Genomic DNA, 20,263 nt, shown 5'->3' on the forward strand with positions numbered 1-20,263 from the left:
TAGATTTCCATTAAAAAGCCATTCTCATTGGTTTACATATATACATTATTATATTATGCCACTGGCAGATTCACGTTATTAGATAAAGTTCTTTTTTTTTTTTGTGAAGAAGATTGGCCCTGAGCTAACATCCACCAATCCTCCTCTTTTTTGCTGAGGAAGACTGGCCCTGGGCTAATATCCGTGCCCATCTTCCTCCACTTTATATGGGACGCCACCACAGCGTGGCTTGCCAAGCGGTGCGTCACTGCATGCCTGGGATCCGAACCTGCAAACCCCGGGCCGCCACAGCGGAGCGCACGCACCTAACTGCTTGCGCCACCAGGCCAGCCCCGATAAAGTTCTTTATTGCTCTGTTTTTAGTAGAAAAATCACTTTTCAAAATTAATACTTCATCTGTGTGTTAGCGTATCCACTTAGTTTTCCAAGACTCATTTAAGGTTAGATGAGTTTTAGAAAATTAAAGTACTTTGTTGTTGTTGTTATTCTTTCATAGTTTACACATGGAACAGTTCTGTGTAATAAAAGTACAGAATGGAAGGCAGAATAGTGGAATGATTAACTCCATGGATTATAGAATCACACTGCCTGGATTTGTATTCTGGTTTCACTGCTTACCAGCTATGTGACTTTGACAAGCTCTGTAACCTTTCTGATTTGGTCTCCTCATCTGTAAAATGGCACTTACAGTAATACTTACTTCATAGAGTTTTTTGTGATAATTAAATTGGATGATTTGAGTAAAGAGAACGATGGCTAGCACTAAATTGCTCAGTATACCTTATTGTAGTATACAATATTATTGCCATTATTATTCTTTACTGTGTGGGCTGTATTAGTGTTTTTAATAAGTGACTATTTCCTTCAGTTTTTGTATTTGTCAGAAGAGTGACAACACTTAGCCTCTGTTTTTACTGTCAGTGCTTATTGTAACAATGAGCTTTTACAAAATGGCTCTAGGAATCTCACAGAACAACTCGATTATTTGTGTTCTTTCTGTCTCATTGTTTCCATCTGTCCTCTGCTACCAAGGCTTAATACCCTTTTGTCATCTGTTTCTTTGATCTTTTCAGTTATAGCTAGATTTTATATATCATGCTAATTTTTTATATTAATTTTTGCTTAAAGCTGGAAGCCTCACTGTTTTTGTCATGAGCATCTGGCTGGATATATTTTAAATATAATTCTCCCAATACATTGTAATTAGGTATTATAAACCCCATTTTATAGATGAGGAAACAGTGATTGCCTCACTCATTGTCACTCAGCTGATAAGTAACAGAACTGATCCTGAAACCCAGGTTTCCAGATGGCTTATCCAGGGCCAGCCATTTTCTACTGTACAATAGCTGCCCTTAGTCAATGTGGCTATTTTAGCTCACAAAGAAGAAGAAATTACAATTATGAAGAACACATTTCATTTTGCCTTTGTTATTTATTTTTAGAGACATTTTAAATCCAAAGGATGTGATCACAACACGATTTGAAAATTCCTCTCCTAGCAAAGATTTCTGCAGCCAATCATGCCTTTCCTCTTACGAGCTAAAGAAAAAACCTGTTGTTACCATATATACCAATAGCATTTCAACTAAGTGCAGTATGTGTCAGAAGAATGCTGATGTAAGTTACATTTTACTCTTACTGGGATTCTGCTCAAAAATCAGAGATTTTCAACTGGCTCTGCTTATTTTGTATGCATGTGTGTTTGTATTTCCTAGATTCGATTTGAAGTTAAATATCAAAATGTGGTACATGGTCTTTGTAGTGATGCCTGTTTTTCGAAATTTCACTCTGCCAACAACCTCACCATGAACTGTTGCGAGAACTGTGGGAGCTATTGCTATAGTAGCTCTGGTCCTTGCCAGTCCCAGAAGGTTTTTAGTTCAACAAGTGTCACAGCATATAAGCAGGTATGAATATATGTCTGTTGCGTATCATTAGGCTCACCCCTTCTGAGATGGCCTCACAGGGATGCAGTGCAAAATAAAAGTGAGCTCTTCTCGTTGGTTGATCCTGCTGTGTGATTTCCCATTTAGAAAAATGGGATAGATTCTGATACTGTAAGGGTTGATTGTGGTAGTGAGATGATAGAGGTGAACTAGATCATTTTTTAAGGTTTCCTTTGTGGCTAAGAGTTCACAAATGTAATTTCATGATGCTCTGAGTCTGAAATATTTTGTGATACATTGAGAGTGAAGAAAAAGCCATATTATTGTAGGTAAATTCTGACCAAGAGTTAAAAGATGATAAAATCAGTAAATCTAAAGCATATCTTTTTCCTTTTATTTTTTATTTTTTTATAATTTTATTTATTTATTTTTTTCCCCCAAAGCCCCAGTAGATAGTTGTATGTCATGGCTGCACATCCCTCTAGTTGCTGTATGTGGGACGCGGCCTCAGCATGGCCAGAGAAGCGGTGCGTAGGTGTGCGCTGGGGATCCGAACCTGGGCCGCCAGCAGCGGAGTGCGCGCACTTGACTGCTAAGCCATGGGGCTGGCCCTCTTTTTCCTTTTAGAAAATATATTTTTTAATGTGTTTTGGAATGAATTGTAATTATTTTGGCAATGTTGCCTTCTTAGAATACTCTATCTAATTTTTATTTATTTTAATGAATATTGAATTCATTTGGTTACTAAATATATTAATTTCTATCAGTTTATTGCTGAATGATTTGAGATCTTTAAAAAGTTAATTTTTTTAAAGAGGATGTAAATGACAATTAAAATTTTTTTTTTCAGTTAGCAAGTTCAATTTATTTTTAATCCCTCTGAGCAGTTGGTAATGGACACTCATCTTTGAAAAGCATCTCTTTTCTAGGAATTGCCACTTTTGGCAGTCTGTTTCTCCTTTCACAGGAATAGAATCCATGTTATTTTTATATATATGATCCAAAAATCAGTTCCATTCCTAATTTTGTTACTGGTATTATACTCTATCAACTGCATAAATGATGTTCCTCTTTTACTAAGAAGATTATGTGGTGAAACTTCACAGTTTATATTCTCCTACCGTTTACTTCCCCATATAATTTCTTACCGAGAGAACTTATATTCTGTCAGTGACAGTATAGTGTAGTGTTTAGGAGCCTGGACTTTGGAGTCAGATGAAGTAAGTTTAATCTCTTACTTTTCTGTTTATTTGTTAAGTTAATTTAATTAGAATTAATTTAAACTTTTTGTTAATACAGTTTTTTGAAGTATCTCACTCTGTTATTGAAAAGGTTCTATGATCCAGTGTGTATAAATTGCTTAGTATGGGGCTTGGTTCATGGTCAGCACTCAATAAGTAATAATATTAGTAATTTATATAAATAGTAACCGTTACTATTGTTTCTTAAAACATGAATAAACTTACAGGCAAATTTTATTATGAAACTCAGCTTGAAAAACAGGTAGTTCTGTTGGGTCTCCTAATATACCTTAAACATCATTTCTCTCTCCTCCTGTTCGAGTCTTACTCGTTAAGTAACCTCTCTTCTAGATTGATGTCCAGGTCTGTGCTGAGGCTGGCCCTTTGGTTTGTGGATTACCTGGTCTTCTCTGATTGTTTGTGATGAGAAAAGTATGTTATGACTACCCAATTCATGACTTTTAACGTGTTTTGTTGTTGCTAATATATCTGAGTAGTTACTATTTTTCTTCAGTTTACGTTTTATTATTGTGTGAAAGAACTTATTTTTCCCACATTCCAAATTTCAGAAAAGTCTATACTTAGTGTGGCCTCATTGTCATGCTCAAATATTTCAGCCAAAGGCAGTGGTTGTAGGTCATTTTTCTTTTTTCTTTTCTTAAACAATATGTACATAGGTATGCTTGTACTAGGTATCTCAGTGTTATTTTATTTTCTTAATAGAATTCAGCTCAAACTCCTCCATATGCCTTGGGGAAATCATTGAGGCCCTCAGCTGAAATGATTGAGACTACGAATGACTCAGGAAAAACAGAGCTTTTCTGCTCTGTTAATTGCTTATCTGCTTACAGAGTTAAGACAGTTATTTCTTCAGGTAATGTTTAAATTTGATAAATTTATAGACTTAATAACTATTGAAGAAGAATATAACTGCCTTTTTTTCATTTTGTTACAAACTAAATTTATCTATATGGTTAAATAAAGACCCCAGATTGATTTAGTTTCAGAGAACTGATTTTTAAGTGAAAATAGTTTTTCATTGATTTTCTTGGTTGAGGTATTTATTTTGTAGTTTCATATGTGAAAATAAAGGGAAAAAAACATAAGTTCTGAGTTAGCTTTTGTGTAAGTGGGACTTAATTGAGGTTAGTTGTAATTAGCTTTACAATTATTGTAAAGTTCCTTGAGTTTTGTATATTACTGAGCATTGGTTTTTTTATTCTCCAATACATTTTTGTATCGTTTGTTCATCTGTGTAACTTATTCATTGGTTCTTATTTTTTGTTACCAAGGTGTGCAGGTTTTGTGTCATAGTTGTAAAACCTCAGCGATTCCTCAGTATCACCTAGCCATGTCCAATGGAACTATATACAGCTTCTGCAGCTCCAGCTGTGTGGTGGCTTTCCAGGTATGATCTAAGGTAGTGTTTTACTCCTAAATTTCTCTTAGGTATTGATCTATGGCAAAATGTTAACTGCTGAAGGTGCATACTTAAAGAAGATTAAATTTAAGTTGGAAAGAAAAAAATTCTCTTCAACTGTGCTCCCAGAGGTCATTTCTACAAAATGTCTGAGCCCAGGTCTTGGGCCTCAGTGCTTTCTTCCCTTCCACTTTCTCTCTTGGCTCTCTCCCTTTCAGAAGGATGGAAGCTAGGATATGGTTGGGTAGGTGGTGTGGTGGTGTGCTCATGTGTCCCTTCCTCCCATCCTGGGCCAGATACATAATGACTCCTGGCATGGAATTGTAAGCCTCCGCTTACTTGTCCCATTTTCTCCTTACTCTCTGTGATACACAGAGAAAGAGTAGAGTTTAGTGATCCTCCAGGGAGGGAAGATGTCTGATGCCGAGTCCCTGGCACCAGGGAGGAGGAGTCTACTGATGGCCACTGTGCTCTTAATAGCCATCAGAGGCTGGTTAGAGATGAGAGTGCAGATGGAGGGGTATCTTGGGGGGAAGAGAGACCTGCTATAATTTATTAAAGACGTATATTAGAGCTCTTTGTCTGGAAAGCCTGAATTCCATGCCTCAACCTTCTAATGTTACGTTTCTCCGTCCTTCTATTCTGAACTATTTTAGTCCTTCTATTCTGGAAGTATGCCATTTAAACTCTTTCTGTGAACTACTTTATAGAATTTTAAAGAGATGTTTGTGGGGGAATTAATTTATTATAAAGTGAGAAAATGAAAGTTACCAGGTTACGTTATTTCTTTGTTGATAAAATGTTTGCCTTATTTGTGTTCGTTCAGAATGTATTTAACAAGCCAAAAGGAACAAACCCTTCAGTGGTGCCCCCGTCTCAGGGCCAAGTGGTTGTCCGTCCGCCCTCCGGGTCAGCGGTGTCCGCAGGAGGAGGTAACACCTCTGCTGTTTCCCCCAGCTCCATCAGTGGCTCCGCTGCGGTCAGTCTCCAGCCTCTTGCTGCCCAACCCCAGCAAGTTGCTGTAACCCATACAGTTGTTAAACTCAAGTGTCAGCACTGTAACCATCTGTTTGCCACAAAACCAGAACTTCTTTTCTACAAGGTAAAGAGAGCTTGTGAAAGGGACTGAATATAAACTTATCAATAGAAGCATTTTTGTCTTTTTGTCTTTGACAATCACTCAGTTTGCTTTGAAATGAGAAGGAAAAGGATTTCTTAAAGATACAGCAACTATTAGATTTTTTTCTTTCTTTCTCTTCAGGGCAAAATGTTTCTGTTTTGTGGCAAGACTTGCTCCGATGACTACAAAAAGAAAAACAAAGTTATGGCAATGTGTGACTATTGTAAACTGCAGAAAATTATAAAGGAGACTGTACGATACTCAGGGGTGGATAAGCCATTCTGTAGTGAAGGTAAAGAAAAAAGCTCACTTTTATCCACGGAGCCTGTGGTTATGAAGTAATTCATGGTGATAGGCTATTAATCCACAGTTAATTTTCAAGTAATTTTTGTTTCATGAGGTATAATTTGAGGCTTTTTTATTGAGTTTATTCTTAATCCACTTTAAAGTTTATCCTTTTAAATGTTACAATAATCTCAATAAAGAAAAATTTCAAAATATAATAAGATCAATGATATTAGCATAGAGTATAGAAAATCTCTTCACAAGTTTGGCTATGACTTCAGAGATCTTTTTGTTTCTGCACCCATTTGTAAAGAGGGTCCTTAAGCAATTGCTGCTTCTTGGCTTAAGAAACTTTTATACCTCTGATGTTTCTGAATATAGATGGCCTAATATTTAGAGTATATTTAAAAGTGATATGACTTTGTTTTGTGATTATAAAGACTGTCCTTTAACCTAGAGGCAAATAATTGTGTCAAGTGTTTAGAATTAGCTTGAAGTTGGTATCTAAGACTATAGAAACTCACTTTACCTCCCTCAAGTTAATGTAAATCTGATGTTTCTTCCTTTCATCCCTTCCGGTTCTCAGTTTGCAAATTCCTCTCTGCCCGTGACTTTGGAGAACGATGGGGAAACTACTGTAAGATGTGCAGTTATTGTTCACAGACATCCCCTAATTTGGTAGAAAATCGATTGGAGGGCAAGTTAGAAGAGTTTTGTTGTGAAGATTGCATGTCCAAATTTACGGTTCTGTTTTATCAGGTAAATGTAATATACCTCTTTGGCTTCTGAAGTTAGTACAAATTATTTTCTGTTTAAAATATTGTCAAAATGTGTGAAGAAAAGTTTGGTGTTTAAAACTGGGTAAAATAAATTATGGGCCCCTAAAGCAAAATGCAATTGAATATAAACATGAAGTCTTTGGGGTAAAGAGTATAGAATTTCTGGAGACTTTCTTGTTGTTGAGGATATGTTTCTTTTATTTTTTGCTTTCCGATTAGGCACATTGACATTATTTATAGCTTTGAGTTCTTTCAAGTTAGAGCTTTTCATAGTTATGTTGCCTTTAATGGCTCTGTTGTTCATAAGGTTCCTCTGAGGAATTTGAAGTCAGACCTTGTTCTCACTTCATAGGTCAAATGACTATGACTGACCTCTTTCTAAAAAAAAAATTACCTCTTTGAAAGGCTAACAATGAATTGAATCACTGATACATGTCCGGTGCTTCATAAGTGTTATTTCATTTATCCTCACCACAATCCCCAGAGGTAGGAGTATTGCCAATTTATAAATAAGGAAAAGGAGTAAGGTCCAGGGAGGTTAAGTAACGTGCCCTTGAAGAAGCTGGTAGGTGACAGCTGGACAGCACCTATAACACTTTGGTGAAATCACCTGTTTACTTGTCTACCTACTCCCTAAAATATAATCTTGTTGGGGAGGAGGTGTATCTTTTCATAATTCTATGACCAGGACCTATGACAGTGCTTAAGACAAAGGATACCTCATTAGATATTCGAACAAAACCAAGTCTTTATGACTTCAAAGCCCATATTCTTTCTACTGCAATATGCTGCCTCTGAACCTTTTAAAAATAGAACCTATCTTTATATTCCTTCATCAGTAATTTTGAAAACAGGAGATCAACTTTTACATCCTCTCGATTGAGGGCATCTATATGAAACAAATAATTAAGTGTATATATTTTTAGCCACAATATTTTAAGGCAGGAATCTTACATTTTGTGGTCTCAACTGACTCATACATCCCATTTTCATAGTGCCTTCTAGTTTTCTGATTAATGTTATCTTTTCATTATTTTATAGTTTCAGCCTAACGTGTCTTACATTTCTTTCTCAGATGGCCAAGTGTGATGGTTGTAAACGACAGGGTAAGCTAAGTGAGTCCATAAAATGGCGAGGAAACGTCAAACATTTCTGTAACCTATTTTGTGTCTTGGAGTTTTGTCATCGGCAAATTACGAATGACCGTCTTCCACAAAATAAAGGTAAAATTACACTTGGCTAGTGGGATCTTTATGTCAGTGCTAGGATATACTATCCGCACACAGCAAATAATATAATAAAAACAAAACTTCACTGGATTCAAATAGCCTGAATTTCTTTGAATTTTCCTGTAAGAATCCTTAAAAATGGCCCTTGAGGGAAAACTAATCCTGATGCTTTTTCCTGTCCTAATCAAACACACCAAGGAATCAATAAAAGTCTATGCACTACTTTTATAGGAAAATGAGATTTGATTGCTTTTGATTGAATTTATCTTTACATAAGTGACTTTCACTAAGGAATATATGCTATTTAGTTAATAAACTAGAAATAAAAATAGACAATTGGGGCAAACAAAGGGAGAGGGTATAAGTATGTTAATACAGTTGCTGCGACTGGTGTAAGATTTGATCCAGAGCTTGCTTATAGCTGTGGAAAAAAACCCAACACATTAATTATATCAGGAAAAATAAAGTAGACCATTTCTTCATGGGTAGCGAAGTTTTTCCTGGCTAAGAATAAAATAATTTCGCAAGTAGGACAGCTAATGTGGTCAGAATATCCAGATGAATAGACAGATATGTGGCATATTCTTAAAGTAGCATCTCTCTGAGTTAGATTTGATATTATGCTCCCTGAACAAAGCCTGGAGTGCTGCCCAGTGGACAGAATCCACATGCTTTGGCTCCTTACCTTCTGGCCCTTACCAGCCTTTGCAATCGTGTTAATCATCACCTTGATCACATGTGCCTTGTGCTGATCTTTTATGTAGGCCATCCATTCCCTAAGACCAGTCAGGTTGGCGGTAGAATTTTCACTCTATTATGTGGGTTAACAAAACCAGTTTTCTTATTTGGATGGACCGCTACCTCACCAACTTATTTATAAACATTTTTATGTTAAATTTTTATTTGAAGCAAGCTTAGGTGTAAGAGTTTTAATATTCACTAGTTGGAAAACCCAGATAATCCTGAAGCTAATTCCTATATTTTCACGTGTTAAATATCAATTGAGGTTTATAATTTTAGACAATCAGGCTCTGTTTAGCCCTAATGAACACTAATTTGACCAGAATCACTCAATCCAGCAAAATACAGAGTTAGATATTTGCATTGCACCTTGAAGACTTAGTTGTTAAACAGGGTTTTTTTGTGTGACCTTTTTGTTTATACTAGGTCTTACCTTTTTGTTTATTTTAATCAGTAATTATTTCTAAGGCGCAAACTGCTTCAGCGGAGCTCCCTTCTGCAAGGACAAATACAACACCAGTTATAACCAGTGTGGTGTCATTGGCAAAAATATCTCCTGCCCAGCCCACAGGCAGCACTAACAGTGCTTTAAAAGGTATGACTTATATAAAGGCATTTGATTAGATTGTAAAAGTGAGTGTTGTTTAGTCTAATATTTACATTCATTGGTAATGTTTACGTTTACATTTATATGAGGAAACATGCCCTTCTGTCTCTGAGGGAAGAGGGTAGCAACAGGGTGGCGTGGATAGGGAAGGAAGTGGTGTGCACAGTTTATTTTTTTAAGAATCCAAATGATTTTAGTATACCTGCCTTTATCCCCAGAGATTCTAATACAGTAGGATGGGATTGGGGCCCAGGAATCTGACCCTTACCAAGCAGCCCAGGTGATGTTGATGCTGAGTTTCCTTGGGCTATTTTTTGAGAAATTCTAATCTAAACTCTAGCCCACCTTAGTGAGAGGAAAGTAACTTCTTGGTTTCAGTGTTTACTTCTGTATAATTCTGGGGATAATAATGTATTTTTAAATTTATAACAGGTGCAGTTACTAAAGAGGCAGCAAAGATCATTGAAGATGTAAGTTTTATTGTTAATATTTTTCCTGATAATGCCGGTTTTTTTTCATTTTGGATATAATGTTCTAATATATATCTGAGTACGTTTCTTTTTGCAGCGTAGTCGTTAAAAAAAGTGGAGTGCACTAACTTTTGTTTTCAAATCTTCAAGTCTGACACTAGTTCACTAATAAGAGTACATTCCTGATTTATTTTATTGTTTGTGTTCTGGCTCCTTAATTTCTGTAAATACTCGTTAATTCCATCTGGTTGCTTATTTTCCTCTTTTACTACCTTCAAGTAATTTTCTTTTAAACTGGAAAGTCTTTTGAAAAAGTTCAGCATATTGTTGGTTTATGCATCTTTGAATTATGTGAGGCTGAAAATAGTGCAAAGTAAAAATATATTTAAATTCCCACTTTACGTCTCAAATTTGAAATATTGTGAAACTTGCCAAAATTAAAAAAATTTTTTTTGAAGAAATTCATAATTTGAAATCTGGCAGGCTGCAAGGATTGCAGGCTGTGTCATCGTTGTCCTGTGTCAGCATCACTTCAGCAAGAAAACAAAATTCCCATTATCCTCTATGACTATCACATGAACCTAATGTGTCAGATCTTGGGTTAATGTTTTTGGTGACTTGTGCTGCTCTCTCAACATTTGCTGTTGATACAATTAAAAATGTGTTTTTAATATCATAAGACAATGTCATTTAAGTTCATTTAGTGGTGGTACAAGTGCTAAAAAGTGTGTCCCAAATTCAGTAAATTTGGAAGTTAGATGTGATAAAACTCTGTGACAATGCCAGACCACTGCTGTGATATGCCATGCCGTTAGGAGAGTGCACCCTGCAGAATACTGGAGATAATGCTCAAAAAAACCAAAAGCGGTGTGCCTGGCGGTCCCACGGATCTGTCTCTTGCTTCCACGGTGTTTGGATGGAACAGACCAGGGATGCTCCTTCCAGCCTCCGACCACCCTGTGACTTGTTTTCCAGTTGCAACCTTCAGAACCATCTTCTCAGCCATCCTTTCCCTCCAGGACCAGCCAACACCGTTTTTTGAGCTTAGCTCCTTATTGCTGATCAACCATGAGCTCCCAGATTCGTCAGAATTATTCCACCGAGGTGGGGGCTGCTGTCAACCGCCTGGTCAGTGCCAGCCTCCTACACCTGCCTCTTTCTGGGCTTCTGTTTGCACCGTGATGATGTGGCTCTGGAGGGTGTGGGCCGATTCTTCCACAAGTTGGCTAAGGAGAAGCCTGAGGGTGCCAAGTCTCTCTTGAAAATGCAAGACCAGCGCGGCGGCCATGTCTTCTTCCAGGACATGCAGAAATTGTCCCAAGATGAGTGGGGTAAGACCCTGGACACTATGGAAGCTGTCATGGTCCTGGAGAAGAACCTGAACCAAGCCCTTTTGGATCTGCATGCCTGGGGTTCTGCCCGCACAGACCCCCATCTTTATGACTTCCTGGGGAGCCACTTCCTAGATGAGGAGGTGAAACTCGTCAAGATGGGCCACCACCTGACTAACTTCCACAGGCTGGCTCGCCCCTAGGCTGGGCTGGGCGAGTATCTCTTTGAAAGGCTCACCCTCAGGCACGACTAGGAGCCTCCGGAGCCCAGTGGCCTTTGAGAGCCCCTAGAGCATCCCCTTGGTGTCAGGGCTTCTGCCTGTGCCTCTCCCTCTAGCCACTGGAGCCCTTTCCTAAGCTGTGGACCAAGTGGAAACAATAAAGCTTTTTGCAGCCAAAAAAAAAAAAGCAGGTATACTCTTTAGTTCATAAAATTATCGTATAACCAGGTGAGAATAATAGAATAAATGGAAAAAATCCTGGCAACATGGCTGCAAGATCAATGCTGCTGTAATGCACCCTTAAGGCCAAGCTATCATCTGTGCTAAGGCATGGAGTATTTTTGATGTTTTGAAAAGAGGTGACAGTGAGAGAAAAAGGTTTACTACTACAAGTCATGGCTGGCTTTCAAATTTTAAAGCCCACCAAGGTTTTAAAAATATAAAAATGAGCAGGCAAGCTATATCTGCTAACTCTGAAGCTATCGAAATATTTCAGCTTTACCATAATTTAAAGAGGCTTTAACTTGGAAGACAGCATAAGACCTGCTAATAAAAAATCTGTGAAAGTGTTAAAGAAGGTAGATTGTGCAAGGTTGATGAAGGAGATGTCAAAATTTTGCTTGGGCTAGTCCCCGTGGATTAATAAAGGAAGACTTGCTAGGACTGGAAAAAGAAAGGTAGCAGGAAGAGGGCCCCAGCACTCAGCCTGGGCTTTCAGCACATCAGCTAGCAGTGAAGTGACTGGCATAGCCTTTTGACCATAGTTCAGCAACAATTGCTATTTTTGATGAGGATGACCCAAATGTGGGTTATTATTCCATGGTCTCAAGGCGGAAGATGGACAGTGTATCTGAATATCAAAAAATCCTCAGTGAAAAAAAATGAGAGAAAAAAACAAACCACATTAGATTCATTCTTTAGCAGAAGTCTTCCAGGAAATCAGACCAGCCTTCACCATAATGTGGAGAGAGAGAGGTAGCTTGTCCTAATTTGATACCTCTTAATTCTCCCATTATTTGTGTTGTTGGAAGATGATAATAATAACTTCTACTTAATTCTTTTCAGGCAGTATACCATATTAGTTAATGAACTATAATTAAGTTAATTTTGTATTTATTTGTATATTATATATTGTACATTAAATTATATTTTTAAATTACATGATTAATAAATTGCTGTTATAGAATTAATTTTTTATTAACCACATAATTATAATTAAGATATGAATGTATTTTCTATTAATAAGCATTATTAATATCTATTATAAAAATACTCTATATTGGTTGTAGATTTATGTACTCTGAGAATGCATCCCTCCTCTACTTTATATATATGGGACAATTAGTCTTGAATTATGTTAGTTTTGAATTATTCAAGGTTTTCAGGAACATATTCCTCATGTTAAATGTGACTGCCCTATATATGTTGTCCTGATATGGAGTACTTCTATAATTTACCACTCATTTAAACTGTGTTACAGAATAGCTCTGATAATATTTTTAGTTTAGTCTATAAAAAGTATAATAATAAATAATGTAGTACTCTTATGATTTTAAAAAATCTGACCTTTTTAGAATCTTTTCTTCGTTTCTCTGGGGCTTTAGTGTGAATCTCCTTCAAGATATTTAAGTGGGGAAGTTATTTCAAGTTATTTACATTTTGAGGAAAGGTGAGATACAGGAAAATACAACGAAGAAAGTCAACTGCAAAAGTCACCAAACTCTTCCTATAAAGGCCTAGATAGTAAATATATTAGACTTTGCAGGCCGTACGGTCTCTGTTGCAACTTCTCACCTCTGCCATTGTAGCACAGAAGTAGCCATAGACAAGACATTAATGAGTGAGTGGCTGTGTTCCAATAAAACTTTATTTACAAAAACAGGTGGTGGGCTGGACTTGGCTGAAGAGCCATAGTTTGCCAACTCCTGCTCTACTGTATTCCCACTATCCAGAATTAACCGTTGTTAGATTTGGCTTATTTGCTCAGGATTTTTTTCTCCTACTTTTTAAAAATTCTTTTTTAAAAAATTAATCACTACCACCAGTCCCATTTTCACATGCCTAGATGCAACTCTCATTATGAGTTTGGTGTATGTCCTTTCAGACCGTTTTTAATCTTTCACATTCATATATACAAATCCATGGAACATATTTAATTTTGTTCAAAAAATATTTATGTGATTCTTTTTTTGTTGTTGTTGTTGAGGAAGATTTGCTCTGAGCTAACATCTGTTGCCAATCTTCCTCTTTTTGCTTGAGGAAGATTCACCCTGAGCTAACATCTATGCCAGTCTTCCTCTATATTGTTTGTGGGTTGCTGCCACAGCATGGCTGACGAGTGGCATAGGTCCACGCCTGGGATCCGAACCTGCGAACGCGGGCCGCCAAAGCAGAGCACGCTGAACTTAACCACTACACCGCATGGCTGGCCCCTTATGCGATTCTTAGTAGGTTTGGTACATTCCTATTGACTGCTGTATAGTATTGTATTGTTTGTAGGTACCATGTTTTATTTATCCATTGCTCTGTTGATGAACATTAGGTTGCTTCCAGTTTTTCACTATTAAAAATCTCTGCTACTGTGAACACCCTTGTACATGTCTCCTTGTGCATGTGTGCAGGTGTTTGTCTAGTGTAGATAGATAAGAGTGGAATTTTTGAGTCAAGGCCATATTTGCATTTTTAGTTTTTAAATTGCCCTACAGAGTGGCTATTCCAGTTTTTATTCCCACCAGTAGTTTATGATTGTATTCCTTTCCCACAGCCTCACTATCATGTAATGTCACGTTTAAACATTTTCTTGCCAATTTGTTTAGTAATATCTTATTGTTGTCTTATTTTGCATGTCACTGATTACTAGTGAGTTTGCTTATATCTCTATGTTTTGGAACATCTGAATTTTCTTTGAATTTCCTGTTTTTAGTTTTTCCCTGTTTTTGTGTTGAATTGTCTTTTTCTTATTGATTTATGGAATTTCTTTATATATTCTGGATTTGCCTCCCTTTCTATTCATCATTTTCATCAACACAAAAACATGGAGTAATACTCGTTATCTGAAACAAGTCCTGCTTTAACACCGTGGTCCTCCAGCTACTGTCCCGTTTCTGTGCTCTCCATTTTGGAAAAACTCCTCTCTCGGTGGCCTCTACTTGCTGCCTCCATTTCCTTATCTGTTCTCTCTCCTTAGCTCACTCTAGTCAGGCTTTTGACTGCATCAGTCCACTGCAACTACTCTTGTCAAGGGTGCCATCCGTCTTTATTTTGCCAAATCTAATGGGCAGTTTTCAGTTCTCATTCTACTCTTCCTCTCAGGAACATTTGATGTCTCTTTCCTTCTTAAAATACCTTCTTCAACTGCCAAGTCATCAGACTTATCCCTTTTCTCAGTCTACATTACTTCCTAGGGGACGCATAAAGTCCTGTGGTTTTAAACACCACCTAGATGGTGGCTGATACTCAGGTTTATTTCTCTTGCCCTGACCTCTGAGCTCCAGATTCGTGTATGCAACTGCCTACTTGACGTTTACACTTAGATGATTAATAGCCATCTCAATTAATATGTCTAAAACAGAACGCTTGTAGTTTCCCCAGACTTCCTCTCCAAGGTTCCTGATTTCTTACTACTCCTTTCGCTACCTCCTTAGTCTGAGCCACCATCATCTTTCTTCTGGATTATTGCAGTGACCTCCTACCTGTCTTCCTGCTTCCATTCTTGCCCTTTGCAGTTTTTTTCTCCACATTGTTGCTGGAATCATCTTAAAACACAGATCAGATTGTGTCATTCCACTGCTTAAAAACCCTCAATGAAATTCTGCTAAAAGAAGAATAAGAAGGGGAAGAGCTACTTTCCGAAATTATAGGAAAACTACAAATAAAGCTATATATTTAAAACAACTGATACTGAAGCCATGAATAGACAGACAACTCAATAGAAAAGAAGTCCAGAAATAGACCTAACTATATATATGGGAATTGAGAAATAATAAAGGTGGCATTTCAGATGAGTAGGAGACATCTAAATTATTCAATAAAAAGTGTTGTGACAACTGAGTAGACAGCTGGAAGAAAGTACAGTTGGATTTCACCTCACAAGTTAAACCAAAATGAAGTTAAGTGGAGAAAATATTTAAATGTAAAAAAATAATAAAAATACTAGGAAAAAATATAGGAAAGAATTTTAATGCAGAGGTGGAGAAAGTCTTTCTAAATATGTCACAAAACCCAGAGGCCGTAAAAGATTTGTTAGGGAAATTCAAATACATTTCACAGGCAAGAAACAAAGGAAAAAAAATGAAAAGGGGGCCGGCCTGGTGGTGTAGTGGTTAAGTGTGCATGCTCCGCTTTGGTGGCACAGGGTTCGCAGGTTCGGATCCCGGGCATGGCCCTACGCACTGCTTATCAAGCCATGCCGTGGCAAGCATCTCACTTGTAAAATAGAGGAAGATGGGCACAGATATTAGCTCAGGGACAATATTCCTCAGCAAAAAGAGGATGATTGGCAACAGATGTTAGCTCAGGGCTAATCTTCCTCACCAAAAAACAAAAAAAAAAAGAATGTAGTTCATTTCATAAAAGGCTAGTTTTTTTCATATGTAAAGAGGTTCTATGAAACAATAAAAAGACCCAACACCCATTAGGAAAATGGGCAAAAGTATGATTTATCAGTTTACAGACTAGGAAATGAAAATAGTTCTTAAGCATATGCAAAGATATTCAACTTCAAAATTAGAGAAATGCCAGTTAGAACTACAGTTTTATCATAATGGCAAAGATAAAAATGGATAACACTGTAAAGGCATTTTTACATATTGCCCATAGAAGTTGGGAAAACTGCTACAGAGGGCAATTTAGTAAAACCTGTTAAAATATAAAATGTAAATACCATTTTACCCAGGAACTTCATTTTTAGGAATTTGTCCTTCAGATACATTTCACCCATTTATGAAGTGAGGTATGTACAAGGATAATAATTACTGCATTGTCTGTAGTAGCGAAAGCTTGAAAACAACCTAATTGTTTCGTCAGCGGTCAGGGCCACTGTGAGTTCATCCTGAGTTATTGTGTGAATTAGAAAAAAATAGCCCTGTGCAGGTAGAGCCTGAAATGCTCCCCCCTCCAATCCCACACTTCGTCACATGGCCTGGCAAATGGAGTCCCTTGCACGAGCATACACAGTGGTTCTCTTGGGACTGTAGTTAAGTATGCTATATCCATACAGTGGAATACTATGTGGTTAAAAAGAATGTGACAGCTCTGTATGTGCAGATATAGAGCAGTCTCATATATAATAAGTGAAAAAAGACACAAAACTGTATATCATACTACCACTTGTATTTTAAACACACACAACACATGCCTGAATATACATATAGAATATTTCTGAAAGGCAGCCAATAAATAGGTAATAGTGGTTGCCTCTGAGAACTGAATGACTGGGGGAGAATTTTAAGAGAATTTTGTTTTTTCATTGTTTAGTATTTGAATCTTTGAATTTATGTCTCATATTACATTACTCTTTCAAAAATTATGCATAAAATTTTTTTTAAAAGATAAAGGAAAACAGGGCAAAGGATGACTAGACAATTCACAGAAGAGGAAGTATAAGTAATGCTTAAACATGAAAAATACCTAACCACAGTAGTGTTAGATAACTCTTCACTTATTGAGAAGTAGCAAAACGTTTGATAATACCGTGTTGACTAGACTGTGTTCACATACATTACTTTTTTTTTTTTTTGAGAGGAAGATTAGCCCAGAGCTAACATCCGATGCCAATCCTCCTCTTTTTTTGCTGAGGAAGATTGGCCCTGGGTTAACATCCGTGCCCATCTTCCTCCACTTTATATGGGACACCGCCACAGCATGGCTTGACAGGCGGTGCGTTGGTGCGGGATCCGAACCCTAGGCAGCCGCAGTGGAGCACGCGCACTTAACTGCTACACCACCGGGCTGGCCCCCACATACATTACTGAAGGTCGTATAATTTGATATAACTTCTATGGAAAGCAATTTGGCAGTACTATCATAATTAAAATTTGTAATATACAGATATTAAAATGTGTAAAAAGTGATTTTTTTTTTCTTTTTAGATGTTTTATTGTCACTTTGGTGTTTTGTTTTTTTTTACAGTTTTTTAAAAAAAATTTTTTGTTTATTGCAGTAACATTGGTTTATAACATTGTATAAATTTCAGGTGTACATCATTATACTTCTATTTCTGCATAGATTACATCATGTTCACCACCCAAATACTAATTACAACCCATCACCACACACATGTGCCGAATTATCCCTTTCGCCCTCCTCCCTCCCCCCTTCCCCTCTGGTAACCACCAATCCAATCTCTGTCTCTATGTGTTTGTTTATTGTTGTTGTTATCTACTACTTAATGAAGGAAATCATACAGTATTTGACCTTCTCCCTCTCACTTATTTCACTTTGCATAGTACCGTCAATGTCCATCCATGTTGTCACAAATGGCTGGTTTTCATCGTTTCTTTTTTTTTTTTTTGATTTTATGATATTTATTTATTTATTTATTTAAATTTTTTGTTTATTGCATTAACCTTGGTTTATAACATTGTATAAGTTTCAGGTGTACATCATTATACTCCTATTTCTGCATAGATTACATCATGTTCACCACCCAAATACTAACTACAACCCATCACCACACACATGTGCCGAATTATCCCTTTCACCCTCCTCCCGCCCCCCTTCCCCTCTGGTAACCACCAATCCAATCTCTGTCTCTGTGTGTTTGTTTATTGTTGTTATTATCTACTAGTTAATGAAGGAAATCATACGGTATTTGACCTTCTCCCTCTGACTTATTTCACTTTGTATAATACCCTCAATGTGCATCCATGTTGTCACAAATGGCTGGATTTCATCGTTTCTTATGGCTGAGTAGTATTCCATTGTGTATATACACCACATCTTCTTTATCCATTCGTCCCTTGATGGGCACGTAGGTTGCTTCCAAGTCTTGGCTATTGTGAATAACGCTGCAATGAACACAGGGGTGCATGTATCTTTATGGATTGGTGTTTTCAAGTTCTTTGGATAAATACCGAGCAGTGGAATAGCTGGATCATATGGTAGTTCTATCCTTGATTTTTTGAGGAATCTCCATACTGTTTTCCATAGTGGCTGCACCAGTTTGCACTCCCACCAGCAGTGTATGAGAGTTCCCTTCTCTCCACATCCTCTCCAACACTTGTTGTTTCCTGTCTTGCTAATTATAGCCATTCTGATGGGCGTGAGGTGATATTTCATTGTAGTTTTGATTTGCATTTCCCTGATAGTTAATGATTTTGAACATCTTTTCATGTGTCTGTTGGCCATCTGTATATCTTCTTTGGTGAAATGTCTGTTCAGGTCTTTTGCCCATTTTTTAATTGCCTTGGTAGTTTTTTTGTTGTTGAGATGCATGAGTTCTTTATATATTTTGGAGATTAAGCCCTTATCAGATGGTTGGTTTGCAAATATCTTCTCCCAATTGTTAGGTTGTCTTTTCATTTTGTTCATGGTTTCCTTTGCTGTGCAGAAGCTTTTTAGTTTGATGTAGTCCCATTTGTTTATTTTTTCTATTGTTTCTATTGCCCGGTCAGACATGGTGCTTGAAAATATGTTGCTAAGACCGATGTCGAAGAGTGTACTGCCTATGTTTTCTTCTAGAAGTTTCATAGTTTCAGGTCTTACATTCAAGTCTTTAATCCATTTGGAGTTAATTTTTGTGTATGGTGTAAGGTAAGGGTCTACTTTCATTTTTTTGCATGTGGCTATCCAGTTTTCCCAACACCATTTGTTGAAGAGACTTTTCTCCATTGTATGTTCTTGGCTCCTTTGTCAAAGATTAGCTGTCTGTAGATGTGTGGGTTTATTTCTGGGCTTTCGATTCTATTCCATTGATCTGTGTGTCTGTTTTTGTGCCAGTACCGTGCTGTTTTGGTTACTATAGCTTTGTAGTATATTTTGAAATCAGGGAGTGTGATACCTCCAGCCTTATTCTCTTTTCTCAGGATTCCTTTAGCTATTCGGGGTTTTTTGTTGTTCCATGTAAATTTTAGGATTCTTTGTTCTATTTCTGTGAAAAATGTTGTTGGAACTTTGATAGGGATTGCATTGAATCTATAGATGGCTTTAGGAAGTATGGACATCTTAACTATGTTAATTCTTCCAATCCAAGAGCACGGAATGTCTTTCCATTTCTTTGTGTCTTCTTGAATTTCTTTCAGCAGTGTTTTATAGTTTTCCGTGTACAGCTCTTTCACCTCTTTGGTTAAGTTTATTCCTAGGTATTTTATTCTTTTTGTTGCAATTGTAAATGGGATGGTATTCTTAATTTCTCTTTCTGCTACTTCATTGTTAGTGTATAGAAATGCAACTGATTTTTGTATGTTGATTTTGTATCCTGCAACTTTATCATATTCGTTTATTACTTCTAAAAGTTTTCTGGTGGATTCTTTAGGGTTTTCTATATATAAAATCATGTCATCTGCAAATAGTGAGAGTTTCACTTCTTCCTTTCCAATTTGGATCCCTTGTATTTCTTTCTCTTGCCTGATTGCTCTGGCTAGGAATTCCAGTACTATGTCAAATAGGAGTGGTGACAGTGGTCATCCTTGTCTGGTTCCTGTTCTTAGAGGGATAGCTTTCAGTTTTTCACCATTGAGGATGATATTAGCTGTGGGTTTCTCATATATGGTCTTTATTATGTTGAGGTACTTTCCTTCTATACCCATTTTATTCAGAGTTTTTATCATAAATGGATGCTGTATCTTGTCAAATGCTTTCTCTGCATCTATTGAGATGATCATGTGATTTTTATTCTTCATTTTATTAATGTGGTGTATCACGTTGATTGATTTGCAAATGTTAAACCATCCCTGCATACCTGGAATAAATCCCACTTGATCATGGTGTAT

At 37.0% G+C, this 20,263-nt stretch overlaps 1 protein-coding gene across 7 annotated transcripts in view; it reads left to right on the forward strand.

Annotated features, from left to right (window-relative positions):
• Positions 1-20,263, forward strand: part of ZMYM6 (zinc finger MYM-type containing 6) — a 42,270-nt gene that overhangs the window by 12,344 nt on the left and 9,663 nt on the right. For all 7 annotated transcript variants that reach the window (XM_087446328.1, XM_087446334.1, XM_087446332.1 and 4 more), the window contains 10 exons: positions 1,446-1,620; positions 1,719-1,910; positions 3,854-4,004; positions 4,423-4,538; positions 5,377-5,652; positions 5,812-5,962; positions 6,542-6,714; positions 7,810-7,957; positions 9,159-9,299; positions 9,744-9,781. In XM_087446328.1, coding sequence (XP_087302454.1) covers positions 1,446-1,620; positions 1,719-1,910; positions 3,854-4,004; positions 4,423-4,538; positions 5,377-5,652; positions 5,812-5,962; positions 6,542-6,714; positions 7,810-7,957; positions 9,159-9,299; positions 9,744-9,781 — 1,561 coding nt within the window. The remainder of the gene's footprint in view (positions 1-1,445; positions 1,621-1,718; positions 1,911-3,853; positions 4,005-4,422; positions 4,539-5,376; positions 5,653-5,811; positions 5,963-6,541; positions 6,715-7,809; positions 7,958-9,158; positions 9,300-9,743; positions 9,782-20,263) is intronic.

The sequence above is a fragment of the Ceratotherium simum genome, chromosome 22, assembly GCF_057802395.1.
Source record: "Ceratotherium simum simum isolate JZ-2026a chromosome 22, ASM5780239v1, whole genome shotgun sequence".
NCBI classification, from domain to species: domain Eukaryota; kingdom Metazoa; phylum Chordata; class Mammalia; order Perissodactyla; family Rhinocerotidae; genus Ceratotherium; species Ceratotherium simum.